General features: G+C 43.4%; 1 protein-coding gene across 6 annotated transcripts in view; it reads left to right on the top strand.

Annotated features, from left to right (window-relative positions):
• The window catches only part of ARHGEF3 (Rho guanine nucleotide exchange factor 3), a 341,554-nt gene that overhangs the window by 139,429 nt on the left and 174,689 nt on the right, over nucleotides 1-27,436 (top strand). For 3 of the 6 annotated variants that reach the window (XM_047777280.1, XM_047777328.1, XM_047777337.1), the window contains exon 1: nucleotides 7,994-8,194. The exons of the other annotated variants lie outside the window; for them this stretch is intronic. In XM_047777280.1, the coding sequence (XP_047633236.1) occupies nucleotides 8,009-8,194 (186 nt within the window). In that variant the 5' untranslated portion in view covers nucleotides 7,994-8,008. Of the gene's footprint in view, nucleotides 1-7,993; nucleotides 8,195-27,436 lie in introns of those variants that run through there. 6 annotated transcript variants of the gene reach the window in all.

Below are 27,436 nucleotides of genomic sequence, written 5' to 3'. Positions count from 1 at the left end.
GTACACATAGATACACACCAAACAAAATAAAACAGAAACAACTACTTTCACTGTTGTGTAGGCAGAACGAATATTCTGAGTCATGGGGGCACACATGCTTTTCAGTCTCTTGGTATTTTCTAGAAGTTTTAAACTGTTTAGATGGACACAAGGATTCCAGGGAAGTCAGCATTATAACATCTAAAAAATAAATAGAACTTGAGTTTTAAGCTCCTTCCCATCCACCACCCCATCCCACCCCACATTGAAAGGAAGAGGGAAAATGAGAAATCAAATATTTCCATTGCCTTTGTCTTTTTAGATGCCCAGTTGACAGGTCTCATACAAATCAGAATAAAAATCAAACTATTTCATATTTGATAACAACTTTGCAACTTGCTTGGAGGAAAATTTGAACCAGTGTCCATAATTACACCAAAAAACTACCTTTTCTGCATTAAAAATAAGTAATCACTACTATGCTTTTGTCTTTTAAAAAATACTGTATTATGGAAAAGTTTAACTTATATAGAAACAAAAAGAATAGTATAATGATCCCCAGTGTTCCCATTGCCTTTGTTTTGCTTTTAAACACGTATACATATCAGTTAGATTCCTATGGTCCTCGCCATAACCCCATGAAAGAAAATGGAATAATTATTCTTGTTTTACAGATGAGGAAGCTAAGGGTCAAGAAAGTTAAGAAGTGACTTACCAGGTCATTTAGCTAGTAAATGGCAGAGCCAAAAATCACAGAGCTCCCGTGTTAATTTACTGCTCATTATTCCAGCCAGCCAGTTTTTTCCAGAAATTGTCCCTAAGGAGATATCTCAAATCAAAATAATAGTGAGAAACTTTTTAATAAGAATGATTTCTACTTTTGTTATATATTTTAACTTAGACGTTTACTTTGTCAAAACTTGTTTTTTGATATAAGCAAATTACTTTTAAAAATCCTCCTTAATATGAAACGAGTGTGTGTGTGTGTGTGTGTGTGTGTGTGTGTGTGTGTGTGTATGACTGAATCACTTTGCTGTGCAGTAGAAGTTGGCACCACATTGTAAATCCACTATACTTTAATTAAAAAAAAAAAAAAGTGAGAAGAAAAAAATTCTCCTCAGGGAGTTCTCTTGTGGCACAGTGGATTAAGGATCCAGCATTGTTACTGCAGTGGCTTAGGCCACTGCTGTGGTGCGGGTTCAAGCCCTGGCCCAGGAACTTTCATATGCCGTGGGCACAGCCCCCACCCCCCAAAAAATATCCTCTCAAGTATTCAAGTGTTAGGAGCACCACCCCCCCTCATATTCAGGTTTTCCACTTCTAATCAGTTTTGACAGTATAATGCCAAATAGTTTCATTTCCAACTAAAGAAACCCTTTGGCTGATAGATATCAGCTAATCAGTTTTTAAAACTCTTTTTCCTAAGAATTGGGCAGAGGTCAGCAACCTGTTGGAGTTTCACTTTTAACTGATGGTTTAACCAAGAGGACTTGACAGTCCTTTGATAAAGCTGTATTCAGGGTGCTCATGTTTCTAAGAAACTGAACAAGCTTTTGCAAGCACCCTAGTCTGCTACCTGCAGAAGTTCTTCAGGCTTCCTTGCTTGTGTTTGTAAAGGAGGTAGAACCGCACTGACCAGGCAGGTGGCTATTTTGCAAGGTACAGCAGAAGACAGCTTTCCTTATTTTTTTGTTCCCTTTTTAAAGTAACTGTCTATGTACTGGTTGCCAAAATCATGTGAGTAATGTGATTATAAAAGTTCAGAATTGTTTAGCAAGAAAAAAATACAGCGTTCATGCTTTTACTCATAACAAAACCAGCCAAATAAACCCTCACGATGAGCCATGGTTAGCAATCTGTTGGGACCTCCATGATCAAGCCTCAATTATTTTTAGTTCTTGTGTTGAAACTATAAAGGAAGACTTTTTTATTTATTCATTCTTGACCTTGGGCAGCCAGGTCTGCTCCCACATTCTTCTCATCATTTTGTAATTTTGTTGAGCCAGGATATTAAGCAGGGCTCTAGGAGTGCATCAGCATTTTTAAGTGGTTGAAGTCATGTCTTGAGTTAAACCACCTTGCATCCAGCTGACACTGGCCTGGTATGGGGTCTGGACACCCCCACTACCCCCCAGCCACAGTTTGTCCATGGCTCATAGTGAGAGGGGTAGTTGTTGAAATTTTGCTTAGATTAACCACACTTCCAGGCTTGAGGAGTAGCTATGAAGGTATCTAATAAAAGTGTGTGATGGCAGGTAAACTCCCAGGTTCTAAAATACTTTGAAGTTCTTTTTTTCTCACTGACTTGATGAGCATTATGCCTTCAGGCTAACCTAGTAATACCAAGAGTATTACGGTACCTCCCCTCTCCACCACAGCATATTTTTTTTTTGTTTTTTCTCAGTCGTAATCTGAATTTGACAATAGCCTCAGACCCTAAGATCTGTGAAGTGACACTTTTCTGATGGCGGAAACTTGGTTAAATCAAGGTTCAATATACACTTTTAATTCGGTCACTGCTTCCATCTCATTTTAATGAGATTGTGTTACCACCTACTTTTCAACTCAGTTTATGGAATTATTTTAAAGTGTAAGACATCAAATAGCATATGGTTAAAGACTGAATTTTCCAGCCATCTTCTGAGCTTTTGCGAAATCTATGCCTTCTCTGGGGCAAATAGGAAAGAAATTGAGGAACCAGAATAAAAATTTAAATGGAAAGAATCATTATTAGTCACCAACTTTTAATGGAGAGGTAATTCTGCTGAAATCTCACCATTTTGTTTTATGAAAATGAATTTATCACAGCCCTGATGAATATTTCTTATAATATTTTTGGTAAGAACATTGCTTGAAACTTCGCAACAGAACATGCCATAAAGTATATAGACTAACAACACAGGAAACACATCGCTTGGAGTTCCAGTGACATGAGGAAGCCTGCAGTGGAGTCCTAATGAGGCCCCCATTTTGGCACCAGTCTCTTTAAAGGTCACTAGAAGTTTGTCACCACCATGGTTATTTCACCAGGTGTGGGGAAACAGGGACCATTCTTGCTTACCTATAGCTGCCTTATAGGTAGTTTCCCAGATGTATAAATATATATAAATGATTCAAGCCCAGGCATTTAAAGAAAAGCATTATACCCTGAGAACCTATACCCCCAGAATTTCATAGTTCTTAACATCTCACTATAATATATATAGAATTTATTTGGGGTGAGTGTGAAGTAGGGCTTCAGAATGAATCTTTTCTTTGAGGAACGAATTATCCCATTTGTAAGTGATCCTTCTCTCCTTTCGTGGTTTGCAGTCAACCTTTGCTATACATCACATTCTTGACTATCCTGGAGCAGGTTTCAGGGGTCTTTTCTGGGCGCTGTGTGCCTATAGCAGGAGCTCTAAAGTCAGCCATGCAGCTCCCCTCCGTGCCACATGTTTGAATCTCATTTTTTTTTTTTTTTTTTGGCCGCCCTGTGGCATATGGAGTTTTGGGCCAGGGATCAGATCTGAGCCACAGCTCTGGCAACACTGGAACCTTAGCTCACTGTGCCAGTCTGGAGATGAAACCTGAGTCCCAGCTCTCCAGAAATGCTGCCAACCCCATTACCCCACAGTGGGAACTCCGAGTCTCAATTTTTAAAAAATGTGTACAGTAGAGATAATAGTAAGGCCTACTTTGGGACAGTGTGTGATGATCAAATGAAAAAAAAAATACATGTTAGATTCTCATATATAAAACATCAAAAATCTGTACTCACTGTTTACGGTTTCAGTAATTGTGGCTTTAGAATGTTTTAATATCTGTGTCAGGAGTTATGTTCTTAAGAGTGAGCAACCTAGAGGTGACATTTCAAGAACATCTCTTATGTTGGCTGAATGTTCATAGGGCAGGACCTAGTGAACTGGGCTACTTCCACACCCTCTGCAGAGGGCTCCAGAATGTGGCTGACGTGGGACGATGTTAAGAAAGCAAATGCTAGGATAATGTTATCACTCCAGTTTTTTTTTTTTTCTTTTGTCTCTTTAGGTCTGTACCTGCAGCATATGGAGGTTCCCAGGCTAGGGATCCAATCAGAGCTACAGCTACCGGCCTATGCCACAGCCACAGCAACACAGGATCCAAGCCATATCTGCAGCCTACATCATGGCTCACGGCAACACCAGATCCTTAATCCACTGAACAAGGCCAGGGATCGAACCCGAAACCTCATGGTTCCTAGTCAGATTCTTTTCTGCTGCGCCACGGTGGGAACTCCATCACTCCATTTTTGACAAACATAAATAAAAAAATAAAACATGACACCCAGCAAACTTACCTGCATTTAGACAGAAGGAAAGGTCTGAAGTTTGCCAGCAGAGGTGGCAAACTAGTGACCCTTGGATCAAATCCACTGGCAACTGTGTTTTATGTGGCTTGTATAGCATTTTTTTAAATGGTGAATTAGTGGCAAGCTTTTAAAAATTGGGAGATTTTTATATAAAACCCGCCATTTCTAACTTCCCTTGAAAATTTTGAATGTCTGTTCACTTGGGCCATTAGTCCCTTGAGACTGCAGCAAGCTGGAACTTTCTTAAAGCAAACATTGTCAGTGGTATCCAATGCTGTCAAGCCCCCTCTTTCACATACCTTACGCCCTAGCCCTGAAAGTCTTTAGGTTTGCGACCCTCTTATCTCCATCTGGCTTTGATACGGGTACCTCTGGCAAAGGGGACTGCAGTAGAGGAAAAATCAGGGCCTTTGGGAAGATTCACATTTTACACCATATACTTTTCTTTGTTATTTTTTGGCTGAACCCATGGCATATAGAAGCTCCTGAGCCAGGGATTGAATCCAAGCCCATAGCTGCAACCTATGTCATAGCTGTGGCAATGTCAGATCTTCAACCCGCTAATCTGGGCTGGGGATTGAACCCACACCTCCTCAGCAACCTGACCCACTATAGCGGGAACTCCCACCATATGCTGATGAGTGGTTTGAATGTAGTATATAATGACACCATGTTACTTTTAAAATTTAAAAATTGGTAGAAATACATGTTTGAATAGTCGAGAGTATCCTAGATGCCACATAGAGAAAACTCACCTCCCTGTGCCTTTTTGAGCTCTCATTACAAAGCTCAAAATGAACTTGAGCCCTGCAGGGCAGGAGCCTCTTGTTATGGAAATGTTCTTCTGAGGTGCCTTCTGCCTGGATGATTTCATTACTGGAGTTCTGGTCAAAGCAGGGGCATCAGAGGAAACGGCCATGCCCTGTTCTTTCCTTCCCTTTTGTGGCTGTGCCCTGTGTCTCCTGCCAGGGCATCTGCTGGTCCTCTCGCCCTTCCTCCCTCCTCCACAGCTACCTGCCCCAAAGCCCACTCAAGTTTCACCTCTTCCACGAAGTGCTGCAGCCCACGGGTTTCGGTTCTTCTTTCTCGTTCACAGTCAGCAGCAGGAAGTTAGGCTTAATCATTCTAGGATTAGTTATGTGAATGAAACCTTCCTCCCCCAGGAAAGAGGTAAACTCTAGTACCCTGTGGTCACCTCACATTGCCTTGGCTGCCCATTGGGGTGATCCTGGCCTTGGTGGCTGGGACTTTATGGAGAGGCTGTTGCCAAAGCCTCCAGGAGGCTTTCCTGTCATGACTCAGTGGTTAACAAACCTGACTAGTATCCATGAAGACGCAGGTTTGATCCCTGGCCTCTCATAGTGGGTTAAGGATCCGGCATTTCCATGAGCTGTGATGTAGGTCACAGATGAGGCTCAGATCCTGCGTTGCTGTGGCTGTGGTGTAGGCTGGCAGCTGCAGCTCCGATTCAACCCGTAGCCTGGGAACCTGCATATGCTGTGGGTATGACCCTAAAAAGACAAAAAAAATAGCCTCCAGGAGAGGAGAAGTACCTGGGCTTATAGGAGGTTGACATCTTTAGTCCTCAGGGGATTGACATTCTTCAATAGCTGAGTTGCTACCAAAGCTGGTTAATCTTAGGTTGTTTAAAGGCCTGTACAAATCAGGACCTTTTCCATGCAGGAGGCTAGCACTAGAGGCCTTTTTAGGAACACCTCCCTTTCCCCTAGCACCACTTGCCCTGGGCTTGCTCTGAGGGGAGTCTGACTTTGGAAAATCGGGAATCCCAAGGACAAGTTGAAGCCCACCTTTTATGGACATCACTGCTTGCTTTGCATACATTACTGAGCGCTTCCTGGGTGCCAGACCAGATAGGTACCACATACAGCCCTTGAGGTGACCCACTTCTTGCCTGAAAGGCCTGAGCCTTTTCATAGCAATTTCACTTCCTTCTTTCTCCAAACAGATGGGACCCCCATTATGCTCCTTGAAGCAAAACCCACACCCATCAGATCAGTGCTTTCAAAGCATTTGCCTTTCTTCCAAAGCACCATGTGGTTCTGCACCCTGCCTCTGTTGCCCTTGCCAGTTCTTCTGTGTAGAAAGCCCCTCAGAATTCTGCCCATGTGTCTCTTACTCTGAGAAGCCTTCCCAGACTTTGTCCCCATAAAAAATGCATTTGCAAAAAAAAAAAAAAGGGGGTTCCCATTGTGGCTCAGTGGTTTAATGAATCTAACTAGGAACCTTGAGGTTGCGGGTTTGATTCCTGGCCTCACTCAGTGGGTTAAGGATCCAGTGTTGCCATGAGCTGTGGTGTAGGTCGAAGATGCGGCTCAGATCCTGCGTTGCTGTGGCTGTGGTGTAGACCAGCAGCTATAGCTCCTATTAGACCCCTAGCCTGGGAACCTCCATATGCCACAAGTGTGGCCATAGAAAATACCAAAAAAAAAAAAAAAAAATTGCCAAACCTAGTTATTTCTTGGCTCCCTCAACACCTTTTGCAGATTCCTGGCAGTGTTTCTTTTATTCTCCAGTCATCTTTGGTTCATCTTTGTACTACCAGAGCCTGGTGCCTCCTTCCGTGGGGCTCTTATGTAAGATCCTTTTTAGAGGCCCTATGGTAGGGGGCCCATCAGCTGGCCTGAAAATGGAGAGAGCCTGCTTTCTTGTAAGCTCTGAAGTCAAGTCTTGGACTGAAGTTTGTTGTTCAAACGAACTTCTCTCTTTGCTGGGACCCCTCTTTAGTCAGGGATGAGACAGGCAGATGTTCTTAAAAATCTGTGCATTTGCAAAAAGGCCTTGGGAAACCCTGAGCTAAATCTTTGCGGCTAAAAGTTGCTATTACAGAGATTTTTTGCAACGCAAATACTACCCATTAGAGATCTAAAAAAAAAAAAAAAAATTAGGAATTGAAAGCTACACCGGAGGTATGTCTCCTTGGGTTTGAGTCCCTCTGCGACTGGGCAGGGAGAGGAAGGTGTTGATTTGTTTGTGGGGAGGGACTGAACAGGCATAGTTTTCATTCAAGACCTTGTAGTTCACATAAGACACTCTAGGTTTCATAAGAGGCCAAGGGACCAGGGTAAGGTGTTCATGCATGAGATCCCCGGTTCTTAAAATGAGAAATAATCAGCCACAAGTTGGTTCCATAATAACTCTGAGAAGAGTATCTAAGGTCTTTTGTTATTCACGTGAAAAGCTGATAGGGAGGTTTCCAGAAGCAACTCTTTTAAAGGGGCTCTGAAGAGAAGATTTGAAAGAAAGGAAGGCATGGATGTGGTGTGTCCATCACTCTCATTTGTTGAGTTGCTATGAAATTGGGATTTAGTGTGGGCTCTGTATGCTAGGCAGGGCCCGCACTTGTGGGTGAAGTTCAAGTGGACTCTTGGTTCATTTTTGAACACAGAGTTCTCGTGTCCCTTCTCTATCCATTCCACCCCAATGTCAGGGTCTGCAAGCATGATACCTTGGCAGCAAGCCCTTTTAGAGCTGCTGGAATGCCCAGCATGGCTTTAGATGGGGACCCTGTGAGCATTCTTACAGGCTGGGGACTGTCAGCCAGAAATTGAATTTCTGGTGTGCCTTTGAATGCCAGAAGGCAAAGTGCTCTGAAAAAGCAGCCACAGCAGCCGGCAAGGAAACTGCTGGAGGTGGGGAGCTCTGGGCTGGTGCGGTTCTCAGCTTCTGACAATGTAACTGATGGCCCCCTGTCACTTCCTGTCATGCCGCCCAAGTGGCGGGGAGGAGTTCCTTGAGGGAAACCATGCTCTGCTGTGCTTAGAGAATCCTGTCGGGAGGGCTCCGCCGCAGCTAGGGGCGGCGGACTCCGGGTGGATGAGGTCGGAGTGCCCCACGTTGTGGTGTTGCTTCTTTGTTCGGGCTCAGGTAAGCTCCCTGCAGCGGGGCCGGGGGTAGACCGCTCCCAGCTCACACCTGAGCCTGGCTGGGCTGTGCCAGGATCTGAGGTGTGGGAGGGTGGGGCTGTCTGCATCTCCCAAGAAACAGAGCAGGGGGCTGCCAAGAGCACCTGGGATGGTGGAGCACACTTCCGCCTCACCTTACTATGAATCGGAAAAGAGCTGTGTGATTGCATTTAAGGCCACAGATGGTTGTGCTTGGTGGAGATGGTGAGTTAAGTGGAGTGCCTGGACATCAGCTCTTCCTTTGGCATCTGTGATTGGAGGAGAGCAAGGGGGCTTTCATTCTTTGCTGAGTGATGCCAGTATTTTAATTTTTGTAAGGGTCCTGTTTTCATTAAGTGGGAAGGGAAATCTGTGTGTGTGTGTGTGTGTGTGTGTGTGTGTGTGTGTGTATGTGTGTATTTAACTAGCAAAGTAGACTTCTAAGGCCTTTTTCTCTTCGGATTGGAAGACGGCTAAACTCAGTTTTGAAAATTCATTCTGCTTGGAGTAACCTCTTTGTAGGTTTTCTTAAAGTGATCCTGGTGCTTTGAATGTGTTCATCATTGGGACAATGAAGTCAGATAGTATCAGAGGAAACTCAGATTCACTGGTATTCTCATTAAAAGTATTGGTGCTTGTTTCAGTTATTTCAGGAGTGGCTAAAAATGTTATGTTTCTGTGGCCTGAAGAATAATTAGGAGCCCTGAAGCTTACTCTTTCTGTTCCTTTGTTTGTTTGTGAGTAGGTGTTAACACTTTGGATGAGCCAAAACTATTTTCTAAAGAAAATGCCCATTGCTTTTTCTGTTTCTGTCATCAAAATTATGTTTCTGAGACTGATATTTGTTTGTAATACTAATTGCAACTCTTATACATGACCACTAAGCATACATTTTTTTTTTTTTTTTACTCACACAGTAAATGCAATTTATTTATTTATTTTTTTGGCTGCCTTGAAGTATATGGAGCTCCTGGGCTAGGGATCAGATCTGAGCTGTGCTGCAAGTTAAGCTGAAGCTGTGGCAACACAAGATCCTTAACCCACTGTGCTGGGCCGAGAATTGAACCTTGTCCTAGTGCTCCCAAGACATTGCTGATCCCATTGCACCACAGCATGGAGGTCCTAAACATACATTTTATTTATTTATTTATTTATTTTTTGTCTTTCCTAGGGCCACTCCCACGGCATATGGAGGTTCCCAGGCTAGGGGTCTAGTTGGAGCTGTAGCTGCCAAACCTACGCCAGAGCCACAGCAACATGGGATCCAAGCCACGTCTGCAACCTACACCACAGCTCACGGCAACGCCAGATCCTTAACCCACTGAGCAATGCCAGAGATCGAACCCACAGCCTCATGGTTTCTAGTCGGATTCGTTAACCACTGAGCCACGACGGGAACTCCTAAACATACATTTTAAAACTTTCATATGATTTAAGCTGTTTCACTATCTTTCTTCTTTCCCATCTTATTCACCTAGCTTTTTGTTCACCTAATAAGGAATAATTTTTGAGCCTTTGAGATGTGGAAATTGACAACATTTAAAATCATTTACTATGTCTCAAGAATAGTTCATGCAACATTAATAGAAATATTACCGTAATAGCTAGCACTTATTAGATGCTTTTTTTTTTTTTTTGGTCTTTTCTAGGACTGCACCTATGGCATATGGAAGTTCCCAGGCTACGGGTCTAATTGGAGCTGTCGGTCACATCTGTGACCTACACTACAGCTCACAGCAATGTCAGATCCTTAACTAACTGAGAGAGGCCAGGGATTGAACCTGCAACCTCATGGTTCCTAGTTGGATTCGTTAACCACTGAGCCACGATGGGAACTCCTATTAGATGCTTTTCATGGTACTTTATTTGCATTAGCTCCTAACCTTCTTACAACACTTGCAGGGGTTGGTTGTTATTACTATCCCCATTTTGCAGATGGTAAAACTGAGGTTTAGAAAGGTTAAATACCTTGCCCATGGTCTCCTGGTGGGTTAGTAGTGGATCAGGCTCCAAGCACAGGCAGAATGGATCCAGAAATGACATTCTTAGCCATTAGGTATACATGATGATTTTAATGGCAGGGCCCTTTCCATATCTGCTATCACCTGCAGCATCTTCTCTAACACCTTGTTTTCCAGTCCTTTGGCAAAACAGTTCATTCTGGTGGATGTTTGCTTTGGTCTAATCAGCGCTTACATAAGAGGCATCTATGATAAGTCACTGCCTTCTCTGGACTTAGTTTCCCACCTGTCAAACAGAGATGCTCTAAACTCATTTTAGCTCTGATGACAATGTATGACAAGAAGTCATAAATAGTTCTAGTATCTTCCCTGTTTCAAAGTAAAATGATTTAATAATTACTTTTACACACACGTTTCCCAAGGATATCGCCTGGAACTCTAAATGTAATTGGCCAGCCAGCTACTGACCTTAATTCTACTCTTGAAAATATTATTGTATGGATTTTAATTTCTTGGCTCTGAGAGTCTATAGAGAAAGGATCTGGAGGGATTGGGTTTGGCTATGGGAGAGGCAGTTGGTAGCTAGATGTGGAGGGAGAGAAAGGGAAGGGAGAAGCCCTTTAAAGATCTCATAAATCCATCATCTGAGATTTGGCCAAGGTAGTTCTGTATCAGTGTAGGAATGGTAGAGGGTAACAGTCAAGGGCCTGAGTTTTAGAACCACAGAGATAAAGGTTTTGAGTCCCTTCTTTGCCTCTTACTAGCCATGCAATCCTAGGCACGTTATCACACTGCTCTCAGTCTGTTTTCTCCTTGTAAAATGGGCATAATAAATAGTGAGTACCTTATAGGGCTGTCATGAGGAATAAATGAAGTGACTCAACACAGAGCCTCGCAGAGAGTCCACATTCAGTGAATATGACCCATGTTCCAGGTCTTATTGACTATAACTGTTGGTGACTCCCAGAGAAATGAATCCTTAGTGTGAAAGGGCTCAGCAACAGTAGAGCTGTGAGACATCATATCCTGAGTTAAACATGGCCCTGGTTTGATTTTGTGGAGGGAAAGAAGCAGTGTATTACACGGGAAGTCAGTACTTCATTTTATTTTATTTTTATTTATTTTTTGTCTTTTTGCCATTTCTTGGGCCGCTCCCTCAGCATATGGAGGTTCCCAGGCTAGGGGTCTAATTGGAGCTGTAGCCACCGGCCTACGCCACAGCCACAGAAACGTGGGATCTGAGCCACATCTTTGATCTACACCACAGTTCACGGCAACGCCAGATCCTTAACCCACTGAGCAAGGCCAGGAGTACTCCATTTTAAAGCCCCAATTCCAGCCATGTTTTTACAGCTTGCTCGGAACACCAAGTAGGAGCCGTGGAGGGGGAAGTTGATTCAAACCAGATCCTGAAAAGGCCTGTCTTGATGGAACACTCAGTGGTATGACGCGGAGAGGGCAAGGTCAGGGTGGTGACCCCGAATGTCCACCAGGAAAGAAACAATGGGTGACTTTAGGACCTAAATATAGACTCTGTGGATGTCAGTTAGGGGAGCCAATTCCTGATGCTGACCAGGGTGGGTGAGTCTCTTGGGAGGAGTTCAGAAATCAGCTCCTGTGTGCCCTCCCTTGCTCTGTCAGCCCTTTTTTTTTTTCCAAATAACTTTGTATTCTAGCTTTTCTGCATCCCTTGAGTACCTGCATCTGTTTGGGAGCCTTGTTTATGTCCCCATCTCTTCCCTCCCAAGTTTTTCTTGTGCTATTTACCACCTCTTTCCCTTGTTTCTTTAAAAAAATTTTTTTATTATAGTTGATTTACAATGTTCTGTCCATTTCTGCTGTACAGCAAAGTCACCCAATTATGCATACACACACACACACATTCTTTTTCTCATATTATCCTCCATCATCTTCCATCACAAGTGGTTAGATATAGTTCCCTGTGCTCTACAGCAGGACCTCATTGCTTATTCACTCCAAATGCAGTAGTTTGCAACTCCCTTATTTCTTGCAGGCCCCACCCAGCCCCTGCCATAATCCCCAGGTATTCTCACCACAGAGTGCTGGGCTGGGAGTCTGGAGTTTGGGATTCAAGTTGTAGGTTTTGCAGTTAGCCTTGGGCAGTGTTGAACTTCCCTGGATACCGAGTTTTCCAATAGAGACATAGGTAGATCCTGAAGGTTGACACTCTGGATTCACATCCTCACCGCCATTTGACCTTGGGCAAGTTTTCTTTACCTCGCTGGGCCTTAGTTACCTCTCCTGCAAAATGGAGATGGTAATAATGTCTGCTTCACATACTATGAAAAGTTTATAAACTAATATCTGTGGAACCCCTAAAACAGTGCGTCTTGTAAGTGCTCACAAAATGCTAGCTAGGATTATGATTATGATTTGTAGGAAAATGAGACTTGAAATGGATCAATGTTTCCTAAACTTCAGTCATGTTTCCCATATCTACATACCACTTTTATTATTATTTTTCACTTACTGTTTTTCTTTCAGTTGTCTAGTTGTTTTGTTTTGTTTTGAACTTCGGCAGTGATAGGCCTAAGCAGTGATAAGCCTAAAGTAACTGAACATCAAAATGTGTTTTCTAAAACATGTCATAAGAAATAGTAGTTCCCACTGTGGTGCACTGGGTTAAGAATCCAACTACAGTGGCTCAGATCGCTGCAGAGGTATGGGTTTGATCCTTGGCCTGGTGCGGTGAGTTAAAGGTTCTGGTGTTGCTGCAGCTGTGGTGTAGCTTGTAGCTGTGGCTCAGATTTAATCCCCGGCCCAGGAACCTCCATATGCCATGGGTGTGGCCATAATATTTTTTTCTTTTTCTTTTTGCTTTTTAGGGCTGCACCCTTGACATGTGGAGGTTCCTAGGCTAGGGGTCGAATCAGAGCTGCGCTACTGGCCTACGCCACAGCCACAGCAACACGGGATCCAAGCCATGTCTGCAACCTACATCTCAGCTCATAGCAATGCTGGATCCTTAACCCACTGAGCGAAGCCAGGGCTCGAACCTGCAACCTCATGGTTACTAGTTGGATTCGCTAACTGCTGAGCCACGGAAGGAAATCCAATAAAAAAATTTTTTTTAATTATGAAAGTATTCCTTGGTCTACTGTATATAGTCTGAAATGATATTGTGTCATTACCAGGTCCATTTCCCACACTTTGGGGACCACAGGACCAGTGACTCTGAGCATCTGAGGCTCAGGTTGCTGCCTGATGTGATTTTGACAGTGCTCCTCCAGAATGAACAGTCTTTTACTCATCAGATACAGACTGAGAACCAGCTTTGTGCCTGACTTGGTGCCAAGATGGCCAAAATATGGGTCTTTATGGCCCCTTCTGCCATCTCTGAATGGGACATTACCAGCCTAGAGAAAACAGGGTAGAGAAAGGCACAAAATGACCCCACTGCTGAAGTCCCATCTTAATGAGAAGAGAAGCTAGGGCCACTCTGTCTGAAATCTCTTGAGGTGGGTAGAGACTATCTCAGTCAGCTTTTGCTGAGTAACGACCACCCCAACGACCACCCCAAACTCAATGGCAAATGATAATAAGCATTTATTCTCTCTCTCTCTCTTTCTCTTTTGGCCACACCCATAGCATGTGGAAGTTCCCAGACCAGGGATCCATTGAACCCATGCCACAACAGTGACCCAGGTCACTGCAGTAACAATGCTGGATCCTTAATCCAGTGTGTCCCAAGAGAACTCTGTAAGCATTTATTCTCATGCTCACAGGTGTACCGGTTGGCTGGGGTAGTCTGCCCCATGCAGGTTCATTAGCTTCCTGCATATATATTCTTTTCCTGTGCAGGACAGTGAGTCCCAAAAGAGCAAGCAGAAATATGCAGTGTCTCTTAAGGCCTAGATTCAGAATTGTCCCTTCCACCCATATTCCATTGGCCAGAGCAAGTTGCAGTATCCACCCATGGAAGTCAGGGAAGAGCATAAAAGTTTATCTTCCATAAAGATCATCAGTATTTACTCACACAACCTTCATATATTGATTTTTTTTTTCTTTTTTCTTTTAGGTCTGCGCTTGTGTCATATGGAAGTTCCTAGGCTAGGGGTCGAATGGAGCTGCAGCTGCTGGCCTATGCCACAGCCACAGCAATACAGGATCCAGCCCACATCTGCAACCTGCACCACAGATCATGGCAAGGCTGGATCCTTAACCCATTGAGCAATGCCAGGGATCAAACCCGTGTCCTCATGGATACTAGTTGGGTTTATTACCACTGAGCCATGATGGGAACTCTGACAACCTGCATATATTGAGTGCCTGCTGTGTGGAGTACTGTACTACCATGTTGGGGGAGAATTAAATGGTACCAGTAAGTGATGAAGATGATGAAAAGAAATAACCCAAGCCTGGTATGTATTAGATCCTAACTATATATTCAGCAAATGAACATCTGCTCATACCTTTGGGATGCTGACTAGTGATGAGTGCGTCACATGGGTTATCTCATTTTATTTTCCCAATGCCTTCACCCTGTTAGGCAGGTACAGTCATCCCATGTCAGACAAGTGGGATACTGTCTTGGCCTATTAAATGCTTGTCATCTTCTGCTATAGGAAGGGGTGAGTTGGTGAAGGCACAGCAATGGGGAGAAGCCGCATGCAAAGAGATTATTCCCTGATGTGCGGGGGAGAAGTGGGCTTTGCACCAAAGGGATCTGGTCCAGATCCTTTGTATTTATTCCCATATATACCTTGTGCACTATCTTGGGTGCTAACTCTTCAGGCACCCACCATGGACGAAGACTTTCACCTGGTACTTGGCCTCTTAGAGTTTTTTTGTTGTTGTCGTTTGACTGTTTTTTTTGTTTGTTTGTTTGTTTGTTTAGGGCCACACCCACAGCATGTGGAGGTTCCCAGGATAGGGGTTGAATTTGGAGCTGTAGCGTACAGCCTAAACCCAGCCACAGCAAAGCCAGATCCGAGCTGTATCTGCCACCTACGCCACAGCCCATGGATCCTTAACCCATTGAGCAAGGCCAGGGATCAAGCACACGTCCTCGTGGATACTAGTCAGATTCGTTTCCACTGAGCCACGACAGGAACTCCCTTAGAGTTTCTTTTCATCCCTAGCCTCCTGCTTTTTCTTTTCTTTTAATTTTTTGAAGTTTTATTGAAGTAGAGTTGATTTACAATATTGTGATGATTTCTGCTATACTACAAAGTGACTCAGTTATACCTATACACATATCCACTAGCTCCCTGCTTCTTGAGGTCACATGCACCTTGGGATGTTCTCTTGAGAAAATTGCACACAGTTGTGAAAATGTCTGTGCAGCCCCCGACCCAGGTGAAGAACCCTGCTCTAATCAGTCAATCCGTCCCCACCCCCTTCTTCCTTCCATCCCTTAACGACTTTATCTAGTGTAAGAAACATTTTTCCGTATTTGTATGCCAGTGTCAAGCTTAGGGTCTCACTCATATTAGTTGCCCAATGAGTGTTTTTTTTGTTTTGTTTTGTTTTGTTTTGTCTTTTGTCTTTTTGTTGTTGTTGTTGTTGTTGTTGTTGCTATTTCTTGGGCCGCTCCCGCGGCATATGAAGGTTCCCAGGCTAGGGGTTGAATCGGAGCTGTAGCCACCGGCCTACGCCAGAGCCACAGCAACTCAGGATCTGAGCCGCGTCTGCAACCTACACCACAGCTCACGGCAACGCCGGATCGTTAACCCACTGAGCAAGGGCAGGGACCGAACCTGCAACCTCATGGTTCCTAGTCGGATTCGTTAACCACTGCGCAATGACGGGAACTCCCAATAAGTGTTTTTAAAGTGGGGAGAGAATGAGAATGAAGGTGTTGGTGGTAGCTCATTTGCATGTGCATAGCATCACAGAACTTTCCAACTGGATGAGATCTGAAAGCTCATACATTTTATAGATGATAAAACTGAGACCCGGAGAGATTAGTTCACTTGCTCAAAGGCACACACCTAATGACAATGACGAAGATGATGACGGCAATGATAATGATAATACAAAAATTAATGTTCTCCTCCAAGCAGATGACTTATGCTCTGATACAATTAGGTCTCATTCCCACAGTACCTGTTTAGAAAATGTTCTCATCTATCGGGTGTACAGATTGTGTTGCACAACTGAGTTTTCTTGACCTTCACAGCCAAAGCCACAGACACAGATAAGAGAAGCATATACATCATGTCTCAACTATGGTCCAGTTGTGGTTTCAGCCTTTTAGGGCAGGGCCCTTGTCATCCATCTCTTTCTCTGCATCTCCCCTTTCCACTCTGTCCCACAGTCCTCGCCCAGAGTTGTGCGTGCAGATTGCTGAGAATGCAGAGGGGTTGGGGCTGAGACAGGACGTTTGTCGGGCCAAGGAGCCAGGTCACACCAAGGATGGAAGGAGGGATAGGGTGGGTGCAGGGGAGGGATTTGTTCCTGCAGAGCCCTGGAAATCTTATTTGGAGCCATTCTTCTATTCTTAGTTTCGAAGGCACTTTGTTCTCCAGTGCATTGTTTTAACAGCCACCAGGAAATCAGTCCCTGCTCGGGGTCAGCCATGCCGCTGGTTCCTGCCTGTGGCCGCCCAGGTGGGAAGTAGAGTGGTTTGTTTCAGGGCTGGTTGTTCGTCATCAAGATCCTCACCGCCCTTTCTCCTTTTGTTGCCCACCCTGTCTGCATGGGGCAGGGAAGGGCGAGGAGGAAAAAGGGTCCAACGAGTCTGTGTTTCTTTATAGCCGTAATAACTACACTTATTTCTGTGAAAAAAGGAAAAAGGCTAAAATCCAAGTATTGACAGAGCGAGGTGCCCTCTGGAGCAGTGTTGTCAAATAGACATAAAACGTGAGCCACGTGTCTAAATTTAAATTTCCTTGTAGCCACATTAAAGAGGTAAAAAGAAACAGATTAGGAGTTCCCGTCGTGGCGCAGTGGTTAACGAATCCGACTAGGAACCATGAGGTCGCGAGTTCGATCCCTGCCCTTGCTCAGTGGGTTAACGATCCGGCGTTGCCGTGAGCTGTGGTGTAGGTTGCAGACGTGGCTCGGATCCAACGTTGCTGTGGCTCTGGCGTAGGCTGGCAGCTACAGCTCCGATTAGACCCCTAGCCTGGGAACCTCCATATGCCGTGGGAGCGGCCCAAGAAATGGCAAAAAGACAAAAATAAAATAAAATAAAAAATAAAAGCCTTTTCAAAAAAAAGAAGAAACAGATGAAGTTAATTTTCATGATTTATTTAACACAGTATATTCAAATATTAGCACTTTAACATGTAAACAATATCAAAAATTTTTTTTAAGTTTTTATTATAGTTGATTTACAATGTTCTGTGAATTTCTGTTGTACTGCAAAGTGACCCAGTTATACATATATATACACACACACACATTCTTTTGTTCACATTATCCTCCATCATGTTCCATCACAAGTGGTTAGATACAGTTCCCTGTGCTATACAGCAGGACTTCATGGCTTATCCACTCCAAATGCAATAGTTTGAATCTCCTAACTGCAAACTCCCAGTGCATCCTACTCCCTCCTCATTGGCAACCACAAGTGTGTTCTCCCTGTCCATGAGTTTGTTTCTTTTCTGTAGATAGGATCATTTGTTTCTTAGATTCCAGATAAAAGTGATAGCAAATGGTATTTATCTTTCTGACTTATTTCACTTAGTATGAGAGTCTCTAGTTCCATCCATTTTGCTGCAAATGGCATTATTTTGTTCTTTTTTTATGGCTGAGTAGAACAATATAAAAATTATTGAGACATTTTACATTCTTTTTTTTTTTTCATACTAAGTCTTGGAAATCTGGAGTGAGTTATCCACTTAGAGCACATCTCCGTTTGGACTGGCCACATTTCAGATGCTTAGCACCCACACATGGGCTTGTGGTAGCCGTTGGACAGCCCGGATTTAGAGCAGCAGTGTCCAGTAGAGCTCTGTACAAGTCTAGTGTTTTATATCTGCACACTCGCACACCAGAGTTTCAGAGGGCTGTTAAGCACTTGACATGTGGCTAGTGCAGCTGAGGGGCTACATTTCACATGTTATTTTCATTAATTAAATTTAAACAGCCACACATATCTGGTGGCTACCATATTGGAGACTGGAACTCTAGAGATTTGATCTTGTTAGAGAAACATCAATTTAAGCTTGGCTGAGGTATCATTTTTCATCTACCACATTGGCTGACATTGAAATGTTGGATAAGTTGCTTGGCAAGGGTAATAGAACCTTTTATGCATGGCAGTGGGAGTGTAAATTAGAACAGCCTTTACAGAGGACACTTTGACAATGTTCATCAAAATTACAAATATACTTTGGACCCAGGAGTTTCATTCCTGGATATTCACGCTACAGAGGCTCTCACATGTGTAGATGGATTTATATAGAAGGGTATTTGCTGCAGTAAAAAAAATTGGAAACTACATACTAAGCTAATCGATAGGATTGGGAAAATAAGCTATAGTACATTTATTTTTTTATTATAGTTGATTTACAGTGTTCTGTCAATTTCTGCTATGAAGTGACCCAGTTATACATATACATTCTTTACTACATTTAAACAATGCAATTTGCAACTATTGTAAAAATGAGGCCAATTTTAATTTGATGGCATGGAAGGCTGTCTGAGTGATGTCATGTTAAGCAAATGTGGAGCAGTGCAGATAGTGTGATGCCATTTGGGTAAAAGAGGTGACTTGCTTATTTATGTCCAGAGCAGCTCAGGAAAAATGTAGACAGAATTAATCACAATGGTTGCCTCTTGGGAGAGGAAGGGCTAGGTGTGGGAGAGAGGTCTACTTATCATTGTTCCGTAAACCCTTTTGGAATTGAATCCAATGCACCTGAATTACTTATTAAAAAAATAAGTATCTAGGAGTTCCCATTGTGGCTCAGTGGTTAACAAATCTGACTAGGAACCATGAGGTTGAGGGTTCGATCCCTGGCCTCGCTTAGTGGGTTAAGGATCTGGCATTGCAGTGATCCGTGGTGTAGGTTGCAGACGCGGCTCGGATCTGGCATTGCTGTGGCTCTGGCGTAGGTCAGCAGCTACAGCTCCGATTAGACCCCTCGCCTAGGAGCCTCCATATGCCGCAGGAGCAGCTCTAGAAAAGGCAAAAAGACTAAATAAATAAATAAGTAAATAAACAAATGTATCTAAAACACAAAAAAGGAACTCCAAGGGAAAAGTGAATCAGAGAAGGTTTCCTAGAGGAGGTGACCTGTGGATGAGTTTATAAAAGATACGCAAGGGTCTTAGCAGGAGGAAAGCTGAGGCTAGGAGGCTGAACAAGCAGAACAGGTCAGACGTGTGTGTGTACCTGGAGGTGGGCAGAGTACCAGCATATAAAACAGAGCAGTAATGGAGCTTGGACAGACACCAGATTTGCTAAATTGGAAGGGTTTGTGCACAGAGTTGGGACTTAAGTCTGTGAGCCATAGGCAGCCATTCATGCTTTGAGGGAAGCAGGAAATGACATGATTGTGTTTATGTGAAAGACAACTTTTGGCAGAATGAAGGATGATTTAAAACTGTGGTTCTAAAGTGTGATCCAAGGAGTCCCCAGGATGTGGAAAGTACTAACTACATGACTGCGGAACAGATTTTCTTCATACGCCTCAACCAAAATAACACACCGCAGCAGATTGATTACAGAAGCAGATATGTGAATCCAGTGACTTCTATGCAGCCAGGCTCTAAAGAGAGTTATGAAAGTATAAAATGATACTGCTCTTCTCATTATGTTTTTTGTTTTGGAAAATAGAGTTAATTTTCACTAAAATATGATAATTAGATTAAGAAGTAATAATATACTCATTACTTTTTTAAAAGAAGGAATATTCTTTAATTCTTTTTTCTTTTTAAAAAATTTTATTACATTTATTACTTATTTTTTTATTTATAGTGATTTTTATTTTTTCCATTATAGCTGGTTTAGTGTTCTGTCAATTTGCTACTGTACAGCAAGGTGACCCAGTTACACATACATGTATACCTTCTTTTTTCTCACATTATAATTTTATTTTCTAATACTGTAAATATTGATATCACCAATACAAACAAAAGCTCTTCAGGGTCCACGATAAAAGTACAAAGGGGTCCTGAGACCAAGAATTTTGAGAACTGCTAGTCTAGAAGCAAGGAGGCCTTGTGTGCTTGTGATATCAGTTGGATCAAAATAAACTCTAGGGAAACAAATGCAGCTTTCCAAACATGAGTCAGGTAGGAGGCATGAACCAGCAGTGCTGGGCTTTGCACATCCAAGTGCAATGAACTGGTCTGGGCAGGTATGTGTGAGAGGAAGAGGCAGACTGATGGATGGGTTTTGACTGAAGGAAATGTCAGTGCACGTCCAATATTCCATTTATGCACTAAAAGATATTTCTGTTATGTCCAGTCCTTTGCTGTTAGAGACATCTTGAGCATTCCTGTACAGGCCTCTTAAGTACCCATCACATGCAAGAGTTAGACTAGACTGGAGTTCCCATTATGGCACAGTGGGTTAAGGATGTGGGATTGTCTCTGTAGCAGCACAGGTTCAATCCCTGGCCCGGCACAGTGGGTTAAGGATCTGGCATTGCGTGGCTGTCGCATGGGTTGCACCTGCAGCTCAGATTTGATTCCTAGCCTAGGAACGGTGGTGTGCCCAGGGTGTGACCAAAAAAAAGAGTTACACCAGACCATGTCCCCAAAAGTGGGATACTGGGCAGGAAATCATGCTCATTCTCAGCTTGACTGGGAGCTGTCAGGTTACTGAGAGTGCCCACTTTCCTTAGTATTGTCAGATATTTTAATTTTGCCAACCTGATGTTGGATGTGAATGTCATCTTATTATTTTAACCACTCCCTCGCTAGCACTCCTACCTCTTTCCTCCACCTTGGAGCATAAGATACTAAACTATGAATTGTAGACAATTCAGATAGAGCCTGCCTCAAGGAAATGTGTGTGTGTGTGTGTGTGTGTGTGTGTGCATGTGTGGTGTGTGTGTGTGTAAGCTTGTTCTATATTCTGGTTCCCTAGGTGAGGGAGGAGTAAAAAAATTAAGGTACTTCTCTTTATTTTGGATAGACATCACCAGTCACCTGTACCTGTTCTTTTGGTGTTTGTTGTAATTGGGACCAGCTGGGTCTTCATTGAAGGAGAAGAAATTGGGCCTTTCTCCACTGCCTGACCTGGGCTGGTGTCTGGGGAAAGGCCCAGTCTGAGGCATTAAGATGAGACTTGAGGCCATGAGCAAACAGGTGTCCTGTGAGTATGAATGGCCTTCTATAGACTGGCCACATGCCTTCCTGGGTCAGGCCTCCCTCTGGGCTTGAAGCCAGGGATAGCCTCCATCTGACACCTGTGCAGGTGCACAGGGTCCTTCCTACCTTCACAAGGCCCTTGTTGGAGATTTAAGGCTCTGTTGTAGCTGTCCTGAAACTCAGTAACTTTTGAACAAGGAGCACCATATTTTCATTTGGTTCTGTGCCCTGCGAATTATAGAGCCCCTTCTGCTTGAAGCGTCTTTGTGTCTCCTTTGGGCCTCCAGAGCTGAGCTTCACAGGCAGCTCTGTTCTCACTCTGTGCAGAGCCTGCCTCCCACTGTGAGCCCAAAGCTGTTTTGGGTAAAACATTCATTTCTTCACATCCTGTGTTACTTCTATTATTTACTTCTCAATCTCTTTGAAACTCTCTTTATCCATCCATATGTATATGTGTATGTGTGTGTGTGTGTATATATATACACACATATTTCCCTAAATATACATCATACAGGCTGTCAATCAACATTATTTACAGATTCTGTATTTGCCTACTTGCTAAAATTTATTTGTAACTTCAAAATCAACACTCATAGCGCTTTTGTGGTCATTCACCAACATGCACAGAGAAGCAAAAATTTGAGTCACCTGCCATGCACGTCCCCTAGCTGAGACAGAAGAAGGCAACACTTGGCCTTCTCTTTCCAGCTGATGCTCTAAACAAGAATCTTTCTCATGGGCTAATTGTGCCAGGTTTTTCGTACTTTTTTGCATTTTGTTGGTGATTTCCCTGTGTGAAACAGCCCTCAAGTATAGCGCTGAAGTGCTGTCTGAGGTCCCTAAACAGAAAACAGCTGCAAGGCACCTACAGCAAACACATGTGTTAGGTAACTTCCTTCGGGCACAAGTTATAGTGCTGCGGGCCATGAGTTCAGTGATAATGAATCAATGATGTATATTAAACAAGGCGTCTTTAAGCAGAAGCACAGATAAATGAAGACCATGTATGAATTGGTTGATGAAAATGTTATCAACTTATAACATGAAAAGCGTTAGTGATTAGAGGCTGAAAGGAACTTACCTCTGTGTTTCCCTCAGACGTAGTGGTTCCGTATTTACTAACTCCTTGTTCATCAAGATTTTACAGAACATGAGGACCGCAAATAACAGGAATTGACTGTATGTGTGTATATCTGTACGTGTATCCTTTCCTTTTCCTTGCTTACTCTCCTTTTCACCCTCTTTCTTCTCCTAACCCCTTATAGTTTCTGTTCTTTTTCATTGATCATTGGTCCTTCTGTCAGTAGCCTTTTTTAAAAAATTAAAATAACATTGGTTTATAAATATTGTATTTTTCACATGTATAACATTGAATTTCTACTTCTGTGTACCCTACAGTGTGATCACCACCCAAAATTTAATTTCCATCCATTACCATAGAGTCGATTCTTTAGGAATTCCCTGGTGGCCTAGCTGCTAAGCATTCGACATTATCACTACTGTGGCACAGGTTCGATTCCTGGCCCAGGATCTTCCACATGCCACCAGCATGCCCCCCCTAAAAAAACCCAACAAAACAGCCATGCACTTGACCCCTTCACTCGTTTCTCCCTCCCCCACCCCCTGCCCCTTCCGCTCTAGTAACCACTACTCTGTTCTCTGTATCCACATCTTTGTTTTTGGTTGGTTCATTTATTTTTGCTTTTTGTATTCCTTATATGAGTGAAATCAAATGTTACTTGTTTTTCTATGACTTAATTTCATTTAGTGTAATGCCTTCAAGGTCCATCCATGTTGTTGAAAATGGTAAGAATTCATCTTTTTTTTTTTGTTTGTTCTTATCTTTTTAGGGCCGTACCCGCAGCATATGGAGGTTCCCAGGCCAGGAGTCGAATCAGAGCTGCAGCCACCTGCCTAAATCACGGCCACAGCAACGAGGGATCCGTGCCACATCTGCAACCTACACCACAGCTCATGGCAACGCCCACTGAGCGAGGCCAGGGATCGAACCCACGTCCTCGTGGATGCTGGTCGGGTTTGTTAACTGCTGAGCCGCAACGGGAATTCCAGTATCATCTTCATCTTTTTATTGCCAAGTAGTATTCGTGTGTGTGTGTGTGTGTGTGTGTGTTTTCCATATGTATATACTGCATCTTCTTTATCCATCCACCCATTGATGGGCCCTTAGGTTGTTTCAGTATCTTGGCTGTTGTAAATAATCAGACATGAGCTTTGAATCCTCAAAACGTATCCAGGGAAGGTAGTTTTGTCCACTCATTCAATACACATTGTTGGGTCACCTTCTTTGTGTAGTGTACTGGGCTATCCTGGAACCTGAACACAAACATTGTGTTCCCAGAGCATAACTTACAGTTAGGATTATTGTCATCCATAATTTTAAGGCAAATCAAGAATGTCCTATTTATTTCTAGAAAGTGTTCCCCAGTCTCTGCCATTCTCCCTGTCCACCTTCCCGCCTCACCCAGTAGTCTTCTTGGCTAGGCTATGTGTTGTCATACATGCATAGATGTTAGAAGGAAACTTTGGAGGTCACTCAGTCTGCTGCCCTCATCTTACAGATGATAATGCCCTCATCTTACAGAGAGGGAACGTGAAATGCCTAAGCTAGTTAAATGACTTTAAAAAATAGATAACCACCAGAACAATCAGGTAATTGTTTTCTAGTTGCTTACTTGACTACTTGTGCATCAGATAAGAGAAAGATAATAGCCCCTGTGATCTAGCAATTTCTGAAGAAAACCTATAAAACAGACTTCTGTAAATTTTGCACATTGTAATAAAGCTAGAGAATATAAATACAAATAGAAATTTTAGAAAACTCTTTAGGATTAAACTTTCTTGTTTTCACAGAAGCATTTTGTATCTTTGGTCAAGGTGTCTAGACGGTTTCGACACAGAAGGTTTTTTAATCCCCATTTGGGTGGTTTTCATCATCAAAATATTTTTTATCATACACCCTAAAGTGGACATCACTTGGTCCTAACGATATGTAGCTTAAGTTTGAGAGCCAGGACTGTGACAATAGAGAGAGGAGAAACCTCCCACAAAGCCAGCCAGGAAACAGATCCAATAGGCCTCACTTCCCGCTCCCTCCCCAAAGCTTAGCCTCCACCCCTCCCCTCCCAAAAAGGGGAAGGAAGAAGGTTCAGTAAAGATAGTGTGCCCATCCTTTAACAAAGCTTGGCTAGCCCTTTGAGTCCCCAAGTGCTTCTGCTTCCTGTGGCTAAAGTTAGCCCTATTAGATAGGGATTTCATTTTTAATCCATGACTGGGCAGACAGAGACGACAGATCTACTCCAGAAAGGATGGGTGTGTGAGGTCAGGGTGGGGGAGGAGTCTCTTTTCACTCATCTCAGGGAAGAGGGCAACAGAGTGTCACTTTTTCTGTGCTTGTCAGGACCAGCAAACTCAGGGGCCAGTGTATGTGACAGTTACAAGAGGGAGTTTCCACAAAGAAAATCTCACTCATTTGTGAATCATCTCTAACCATAGCCCTTCACAATGAAAAATACCTAATAGTTTTCTACACAACAACAGTTCTTCCCTGACAGTTATCTTTAATGGAAAGTTTATATTATTACAATAAACAGAAAACCAGGCCCAAACTTGAATATAGCTGTTAAGATACAGAGATACCCACAAAACAATGCAACTCCATTCTAACTCCATGCTTTTGCAAGAGTCTCTTTGCACCCTGGAGAGAGAGAAAGATTGAGGTTGATAAGCATTAGATGGGTGTTAAAGATGAGGTAGCCCCAGTCTGAGCCTTTCTCCTTGATGGGTTAAAAATGGGCAGTGATCTGATGCTGGGTAAAGCCTGTCATAGCAGACTCTCCCAGTGCCCCACTCACACCACCTCAGCTCACCTCCAGAGTCCCCTGTACCCACTTCGGACTTCTGTGTCCTTCTACTTGCAGAGGTGTCCAGCTGAAGGGGTTAACATCCTGAGGAGCCCCTCCCCGTCAGTGAGAGGCAGGAGCTGGTGGACTGAGTACTTTGATCTTCTTGCTCCTTAGTGGAAAATTAGGAGCTGTGTCCTACACAGTCTCTTGGGGGCCCCAGTTTGAACTCCGGCTGCCCACAGCTGTAACCTGGTGGCTTCACACATTTTTGTGACCTCCCTCCTTCCCTCCTCACTTTCCCACACCCCACTGGTTCTTCCACCCCAGTGGCTCACCCTCCCACAAAAATAGCTTATACCTAAAACTTTAGCCAAGATCTGCTTTGGGAGCAGCCCAAACCAAGACAGCTGGGAAGCATGGTGCCTAAAATCATCTTACAAAACACTGTGGTACCAGACCGATCCTCCAGGAAACAGTACCCCCAGGGTATATAGCCAAATGGTGCAAAGCAACTTGTCATTTTTTTCTTTAAAGGTCGCAAATACATTGAAATTATTGGTATTGAATTCTGCCATTTTCCCTAACATGTTGGTGGTACTCTGTTCTGATGAGTCACTTCATTTTACGTGTTTGCTGTTCCTCTTTCAATATGGTGTTGTAATTTGCTAACAAACTTGGTGTTTCCACTTTTGCCTGTAGATGTAATTTACTGTGTGGCATTTGTCACTTGTGTGCCAGTCTGAGACATCTAGGGAGTAGAGCAGCACTGTTGATCTGTGGCTGCTTAAACATTAGCTGATGCGTCAGTGATGAGCCCAGGCTGAAAAACAACAGGCAAATATTGCTAAACTCAGCCACTTGCTGGCAAGCCTCTTACAATAGCCTGAGGAGAACGAGGACTTTAAAATTAGGGATATTAAAAAAGTGCTCTAGGAGTTCCCATTGTGGTACAGCAGGTGTCTATGAGGATGCACTTTGATCCCTGGCCTCACGCAGTTGAGGATCTGGCATTGCTGTGGCTGTGGCATAGGCTGGTAGCTGCAGCTCCAATTTAACTCCTAGCTTGGGAACTTCCATATGCTGCAGGTGCAGCCCTAAAGAAAAAAAAAAAAAAGTGCTTCTATAAGATGAAGTTTCTGTTTTGGCCTGATTGACATTGGCAGGTTGAAGGCAGGACCAAAGGTCTAATGCAGAAAGGATTTCTTATCTTCAATGTTGAGCCCATGCCAGGAAAGTCCTGTCCCAGGAAACCTAGACCGTGCAGAGAGTGGTGAAGTCCAGGGTGAAATATATCCCACGAAAAATCAGAAGCATCTTTAAATGACCTGGGATTAAGATGCCTAAGAGCAAGGCAGGGCAGAGCTCTGTGCTCTGCAGCACTCTACTGTGGGCACACAGAGTTGCCCAATAATATATTTGTTTAGTATTTGAATGAATCAGTGCTTAGTAGTCAACCTTGCTTTGGGTTTTCAGAGATGATGGCCTCAGAATGAGCACCCATCACAGAAGAGCCCCTATAGATTCTTTCCTTCCTGGGACTGGCTACACAATTTGTGGGGGCCCAGTGAAAAAATGCAGGGCCCTTGTTAAAAAGTTATTAAGGATTTCAAGGTGGTGACCACAAAACATTCTGCTCTATATGCTCGCATAATGGAATGTGCTAGAAGTAGCATCGTAAGTGAACTTGGTCTGATTTCTATAGTCATCGTGGAAAGAGAGAACTTACGGAGATATCTTGAACCTTTAGTGATGAAGGGCCCTTATGAGCTCTCACTGCCCATCTATCTCCATCCTTGCTTGGTTGGCACTGTGCAGTCACTTAAGTGTCATTTCAAATGTTCCTCCTCGGAGAGGCTTCCCTGCCCTCTCTCTGGCAGCTCCACCCCTACCCCCCTTTTCATAGGCTTTCCTATTTCTCTGTTTTACTTTCTTCCTTAACTTAGTACACCCTAAAACTAGTTTATTTGCCTGTCGTTTTATTGTCTCTATCCCCTACTCGACTGTTCTCTTCTTGAGGACAGGGATTGTGTCTCTTTCATTCACCAGTGTGTCTGCAGCAGCTAGCACACAGTGTGTGGCACATAATAGGTGCTCCATAAAATATTTGTTGAATGAATGAACCTATGTAGTGAAATTCATTTATCTCAGTCTCCTGTTGTTCCTAGGTTT

This window comes from Phacochoerus africanus, chromosome 1 (assembly GCF_016906955.1).
Source record: "Phacochoerus africanus isolate WHEZ1 chromosome 1, ROS_Pafr_v1, whole genome shotgun sequence".
Lineage (NCBI taxonomy): Eukaryota > Metazoa > Chordata > Mammalia > Artiodactyla > Suidae > Phacochoerus > Phacochoerus africanus.
Note: the sequence above shows the minus strand (reverse complement) of the source record. Positions and strands in the feature narration are given on the sequence as shown.